The sequence below is a fragment of the Diospyros lotus genome, chromosome 4 (assembly GCF_014633365.1).
Source record: "Diospyros lotus cultivar Yz01 chromosome 4, ASM1463336v1, whole genome shotgun sequence".
Classification (NCBI taxonomy): Eukaryota; Viridiplantae; Streptophyta; class Magnoliopsida; order Ericales; family Ebenaceae; genus Diospyros; species Diospyros lotus.
The window spans coordinates 21,584,934-21,591,835 of NC_068341.1; the positions used below are offsets into that span (position 1 = coordinate 21,584,934).

General features: G+C 29.8%; 1 protein-coding gene across 3 annotated transcripts; it reads right to left on the reverse strand.

Moving 5' to 3' along the window:
- Nucleotides 1–585: 585 nt before the first annotated feature.
- LOC127800264 (bidirectional sugar transporter SWEET1) lies at nucleotides 586–3,228 on the reverse strand. 3 transcript variants are annotated; one of them, XM_052334777.1, is made up of 7 exons: nucleotides 3,129–3,228; nucleotides 2,868–3,022; nucleotides 2,704–2,740; nucleotides 2,390–2,485; nucleotides 1,484–1,763; nucleotides 1,217–1,336; nucleotides 586–914 (listed from the first exon to the last, which is right to left on the reverse strand). In XM_052334777.1, the coding sequence occupies exons 2-7, from the start codon at nucleotides 2,902–2,904 to the stop codon at nucleotides 759–761; spliced, it is 726 nt and encodes a 241-aa protein (XP_052190737.1). In that variant the 5' UTR covers nucleotides 2,905–3,022; nucleotides 3,129–3,228; the 3' UTR covers nucleotides 586–758. The 3 variants fall into 3 exon arrangements, with proteins under 3 accessions (XP_052190737.1, XP_052190738.1, XP_052190736.1); XM_052334778.1 differs by having other exon boundaries at nucleotides 2,868–2,949; nucleotides 3,129–3,227; XM_052334776.1 differs by lacking the exon at nucleotides 3,129–3,228 and having other exon boundaries at nucleotides 2,868–3,115.
- Nucleotides 3,229–6,902: the final 3,674 nt, after the last annotated feature.

The following is a 6,902-nucleotide window of genomic DNA, read 5'->3' on the forward strand; positions in this document are numbered from 1 at the left end:
CAAGCTTCATTACATCTTGCAAGGATGCATGATGGTCCACAACAACAACAATTATAAGCTTTTAGACCATTAGGTGTTACAACATATTTTGTTTTCTCTCTTTTGTTATTGAAAAAATAAAAATGAAATTATATTTTTTTTCTTTATTTTTGACTATTTTAAGTCCTTAATTGTTTAAATTCCTTTTTTAATTAAGGAAAAAAAAAACTAGTATCAAAACTGCCAGACTTTTTATGCAATCAATTAACTAAAAAATGCAAGTGACAAATGGAGACTTGGATCTGATTTTGGTAAATTAAATGAAACTCGTTATCATAATGTTTGCATAGAAACAAGTTCATTTATTTTTTCTAGTTAGAAATTTGCGCCTGCCATTCTTTTAGTGGGCATTGTATAAATATATAATTGGATTCGTAATGGTAAAAATGGTTGTTAATTATGACTCAAAATAAATAATTTTCATCAATGAATGAATTCAAATTAATGACGGTATAGCCTGAAAATGGTTAGAGATCTTGCCGGGTGACATCAAGATTTGTGTCATAGTGAATTCCAATTAATAATTAGGTGAAGCTATCATTGTGAAGACTGAATTTTATGTATTGGCATTTGCATTAATTAGACAGGAAGCTAAATGCTGAAGAGTAACGTAGCAAAGGGGGAATTAAGCTGAAGTACACGAAGTACGCAGAAAACGGATACGAGAGTCCTAATACAGTCGACATATAGACCATTCAGATGTGTGACTCTAGTGATCACTATTTGTTTGATTGTTTGTCTGGCTGGGGCTTGCCCAGCCCCATCTCCAGCGACTCCTCGGCCTCTGGTTTCTTGGCTTCACCCTTGTTACCGCGATAAATGGCATACAGGATAAGCTGTGCTGTCCCCAGGGCAGACCCAAAACCATTAGGCACCTGCACCACCAGCATTCATCAAATCACAATTAAGCCATCGCAAGGCCTAATGGCATGAAATTAAGAGAGGCTGTTGAACTAGTAGTACTAACACATGACAAGTTCAATAACATTTGTCAAGAATAAAGACACTGATAATTTGATCCTATCATACTAGCTGCCTAAATTAATGAATTTCGCATTTTTCCGTGCTTGCTTTTAACATTATAAGGGCAAATTGAAAATTTTTCCGGTAAAACCATTTTGTGCATCTATTTAAGACCAAAAATCATTAATCCCAAAATAATGATCCTGCTACTCACAAAAAGGAAAGGGTCCTTCCCTAGCAGCCCATAGATGAACCAGGAAGTGCCGCAGAAGAACACACACAGTGACAAGAAAAACGGCATGTACTCCACACTCTTTGTCTTGATCACCATTCTCTGCACATTCAAGTACGGAATCGATCGTACAGGAAAAATCCATCAACCGCATTGAACATTAACTCTTGTCGCAAAACCAGTCCACTTAATAAGATGAAATTAAGCGGGTTGTGAACGAGAAAATTATGATTAGAGTTGAGGGCTTACCATGATTGAGAGAGGGGAAGCATACATGATTATGGAGAAGACGGAGGCGGCTAGGCCACAGAAGATCGTTCTGTGCTTGCCGTGAAGAGCAAAGAGGGAAATGAGGGCGACAGCTGAGAACACAGCGAGCATGAAAGTAAGAAGCGCCAGGATCTTGCCCTTCTCCTTTTTTGGTGCAAAGATGAGGAAAATCAGCACGTAGATGGACTCGATTACTGCGCCAGCTCCGTTGATTGTTGTCACCAGGATGTTGTGTGGTGAAACGAAAGGCAGCCCATACCTGTTGTTTAGTTGGTTTGGTTTATCCATGGCAATCTCGTAAATTAGCATGGTTCATGGGGAGAAGATCGTGCCAAGAGATCTTACAGAGATGATTCGGATTATGACATTAAATTCATATATAAATATTAAGAAAAAACTTTTAAGCATGTGGTAATGACAAAAATACCTATTAAAATAATTTATGGTTACAAAAACATCTCATCCATTATTTTAGTATAATTTTTAACAAGTTCTGTATAAATATCAGTATCTTTTTCCAAATAAACTCATGGGATAAGTTTGTCTACTACATGGGGAAGCGTGTGGAGACCGACAAGGAAAATACGGAATAGCTACTTTTTTCACAAAATTTTTATATATATCGCTAAAATAATTAACTAGTAATGAAATAAAAGCAAGTCATTGTTGAAGTACAACAGAGGGACGATAGTCATGTCATTTTGACAGTTATACCTGCTTCCAGCAATAGATTTATTAGAATATAGTGTTAAAATGACTAAAATACTGTTAATAACGCAAGATAATCAGCAAAACACATCGGAATCAAGGATTTGAAGAGAATTTTGAAGAATATTTCAAGCAGGAGAAATGCATGCACCATATGTGTGGAGATGAGAAAATTACCAAGCAGAAAGGAGGCAGTTGAGCAGAGTCATCACGTATGGAACGCCTGAAAACTGCTCCGTCGATTTGTTTGCAATGATCCTCTTAAACGTGATCCTGTGATCCGTTAAAGAAAATTTTAATAGAAAATTCACGCAAAATAATGATCAAAATGAAAAAAGACACATCATAATCATAATAATTCATATTCGGAAACTGTCATTATTGCATTATTCTAATACCGCTATTTTTAATAATAATTTTAAGATAAAAATTTCAAATATCAATTTGTTGCACAGATCCAGGGAGAGGCAGAGAGCGGCCGGGAAGCTTACGTCGGGGCCAGAAAGAGCAAGAGGCCATTAGCATTTCCTGTTCCAAAGACAAAGATGGACAGAGAATTATAAAGAAATTAATCATCAAGAAGAATAAAAGGAAGACAAGAAAGAAATCAAGAAAAAGGAGGAGATCGAGAACAGTACACTATATATGCACTCACCGAAGACGCCAAAGACGACGTGAGCAGAAATAGCCATATCTGCAGATCTTTGTTCTTCAGCAGCAGAACTCGACACGAGAAACTGAAATCGAAAAGCAAATTGACCGATCGAGAGAGATCAATCAACAAACGCCATAGGAAGGATTATTCGAGTTCTGAGAACAAAGACGAAATGAAGCGGTGATGATGATAGACACGAGAGAGAGAGAGAGATTTATATATAAATATTTACAGAACGAAAATTAAGGAAAAAGAACGAACTCAAGCGGCTTTATCTTTTTGCTTCGGCAATCAGAGTTGTCTGCTTCCCTCTCTCTCTCTCTCTCGCTCGCTCTCGCTCCGAGAGAAGGTTAAATGAGCATGCAAGATGTTTGTATGTTCTTTCCATCTGTCAGTGTTATATAGTGACTCACATCATAATCAGCCAGGAATAAGCAAATTAAAAACTAAATTATATTTATTTATCGACCCAATATGAAGGAATAAAATGTAAAAGCTGGTTGTTCCCTAATCATATTTAATTCAATTTTCTTAATATTGATTTTGACGTGTGACATTACGTCATAAAAAAATTCAATAAGGAAAAAGAAAATTGTGTTCTATAGAATTTCTACTAAAAATATAAAAATCAAGTGGCATCTTTTTATAATTTAATAATTCATATATATATATATATATATATAAATAATTCATAATTATTAATTACTGTCATAAATTTCTTATTCAGAGGAAAAAAAATGGTTCACCTCCCAATGTGATAGCTGCATGGGATCCTTTGTATATAATATTTGAGAATTGCTTCTCATTTATTTGGATAATATTGGTCATATAATTGAGAAATTTTAGGAATAACAAAATAAAATATGTTACATCGATATTGTCGAATCAAGGAACAAAGTCGATAAAGATATCTAAGATGATTAACGACATATTCTATCTAAATTGATCTCTTAAAGAGTCAACATATCTGTTAAGTACGAAGCCAATATGATATATTTTTCGTTATTTGAATATTCTCTTTATACGAAGTGAAATAAATAAATTAATGTAAAATTCTCCCACTCACTCAAGGTTTTGGTATCAAACTTCTATTTGTGGCCCTTGTGTTTTGGCATTTTTATGTTTTGGGTAAATAACTCAGAATTAAATAACAAACTTTAATTAGTCAGTTTCAAAATTCCAATTTTATTTCAATATTTGAAATATGTTCTAATGTTATGGTATCCTTTTACTGGTTTAAAATCATGTGCTAAACGTTGTTACATGCTATCGTTTTTTTTTTAAATAATTAGTAATAATATTATTTAAACAACATAGCATTGCAATAATTTTTAAAGATTAGAAGATAAATTAATAAAATTGAAAATTCTATTAAATATAAAAATAAGGCCAAAATGTTACCAATCTTTTAGGTCATATACCCTTATTTTTTCCATTTAAAAATAAGGGCAAAAAGTTACCAATCTTTTAGGTTATATACCCTTATTTTTTTTCATTTAGAGTGTATTTGTTAATCAAAGGCCAAATATGGGAAGTATTTCGGATGTTTAGTCTTTCCAACGTATTTGTTAAATTTATTTGACCATTTCTGAAAAAAATCTCACGTGACCTCTTATCTCCCATTTCAAGATAAATTTATCTAACCTCCCCCTCGGATAAATTTATCTAACTCTTTCAAGATAAGACTCAATTACATATATGCCCCTTGTAGGATAGTTAATGTCATTTAATACATTTTAAAGATTTAAATTTATTAAAAAAACTTATTTATTTAAGTCTTATAATTAATATTATTTAATACATTTTTAAATTGTTATATGTTTTGATAATTTTTAAAATTTAAATGACATTATTCATTTCATTGATTTTTAAAATTTAAATTTCTCTCTATCTATATATATATATATTTTTATTAACTAAATAATTCATTTCAACAATTTTTAAATTATTTTATTTAATTTTATATTTTATTATCTACTATGAAAATATGTTTTGGCCATTTTTAATTATCTAGGTGGAATTATTGTAATTCTAATAATAATTATTTATACTTTTCAACTCCTTTTAAATTTATTTTTGGACATTAATTTAGAAAATAAAATATTATTTTTAATTTTTAATTTTAATTTTTATTTTTTTGACCATTCATATTAATCATAAAATAGTATTTTTAATCACAAATTTAATAATAAGAATATTTTAATAAAAAAAACTCTTATCTTGGTAGTTATCATATGTATTAACAAACACATAAAAAGAAAAAATACAATTATCAATGGATTCTAAAAAATTTAACAAACATTCTAATAGAAATCTTGGAATGATTTTCAGTCTTATCTTGATCATTCCATATCTTGATCCGAAATACATTTCAACCTTATTTTGATATATTTTATCTTACTTATTTTAACAAATGCCCTTTTAAGTACCAAATCTGATAAAGACCATCCATTACAGCTCCTCTATATCCAAGCAGCCCTATTGAAGTTCCGGATTATCCCTTAAAACTTTAATTGTTTAATTAAAACATCTCTTGAACTTTAAAATTTATCAATTAGTTCTTGAATTTTTTAAAATTAGCCACAACATCCTCTCGAACAGGTAAAGTTCAAAGAGTGTTTAAATAAAAATAAATATGTAAATACAAAAACTAAAATATGTAAATACAAAAATAAATATGTAAATACAAAAACTAAAATATGTATTTGGCCAAGTTTTTACAGGGGATGTGTGGGACAAAGTCTTAGACTACTGCTTGGCTTGGTACTGAAATCTAACAGATGCCTACTTAACTAGGTAGATTACTTTTCTTGAGATTTTATATGTTTTAATTGGGTCAGAGCCCCGCCTTGATAAGGGTTTAAACCAGTACTCAGTCCCCACAAAGTTAACAAATACATAAATTTTAAAGCAAAGGACTCTTATATCTATAACTCCTAATTAAGATGGATGGGAAATCAATTGACTCGAGAAGAAGTAAGAAATTGGCTAATATTAAAAGTGTGATTGTATGTTATTAGGTGTATACAATAATTTACTCAAAAGTAATTTTTAGGTAAAATTTAAATTAAGATATGTGAGTGTAGTGGTGAGATTCACGTTGAGTTTATTCTATTGTTGATATTATATATCATGAGTTCATATATTGTTTATTTATTTTTTGTCTTTTTAAGTAAAACTAGAGATATGTCCATGCTATACACATGCAAGTAAAAAATGTACCAAAAAGTTGAATCTTTTTTTTAAAAAAAATTAAATAAAAATAAGCTTGGTTGAAGCCATAAAATTAACTATAGAACTTCGTATAATTTTTGTGTTTTAAAATAAAATATACAAAATGGTGTGTTATGAGAAATCATTTTATTAACAAGGTTTCAAAATACTAAATGAGGTGTTTGTTTAAATTATAAAATAGATATATAAAGAATATTTAAAAAATATATATTTTTGTTCATGGACAAAGTTCGCCCAAATTCCCACGTGCATGAACATAAAAAGTAATTTCGCACCCTCAACCAACAAATTCCCATCTCCCATCTTAAATTGTACGGAAATAAAATTAAAATTTAAAATGTCTGGTTAGACACGTCTATATTAAAAAAGTAGAATTATTAAATATTTCTTAATTTATTATTAAAAAATTAAATTTGTAAATTAAAAAATAGAAAAGTGATGTTGCATTTTAGTTTTAGAAAATATTTTCTTTTCAACTCTAATTTTATAAATAAAGATGTACTATCATTTTATGTTTTAAAAAGTAATAGCATTTATTTTTAAAAATTTTAAAAAATATTTTCTAGTTTATTATAATGCATGGATGCCACATTGTATTGTTATGACATGTCACTAAGCGTGCATTTTACATTTCTAAACTATCCCTAATAATTAAATGTCTAATAATTGTTTAATATTTTCACGTTTTTGGAGTACAGATGTCTAATGGGTATATTAATAACAAGCCAAATGATTAATTATATTCAAGTTGATCATCCTCAACAAAATCAATTAAAGACAACTTCTTATAAGAGGGTAATT

Coding starts and splice junctions, on each gene's coding strand:
- LOC127800264 (XM_052334777.1), bottom strand. CDS start 2,904: ATGGCTATTTCTGCTCACGTCGTCTTTGGCGTCTTCG. Junction 1,764..2,389: donor AACTGCCTCCTTTCTGCTTG/GTAATTTTCTCA, acceptor ACTAAACAACAG/GTATGGGCTGCCTTTCGTTT. Junction 1,337..1,483: donor CTTCCCCTCTCTCAATCATG/GTAAGCCCTCAA, acceptor TTGAATGTGCAG/AGAATGGTGATCAAGACAAA.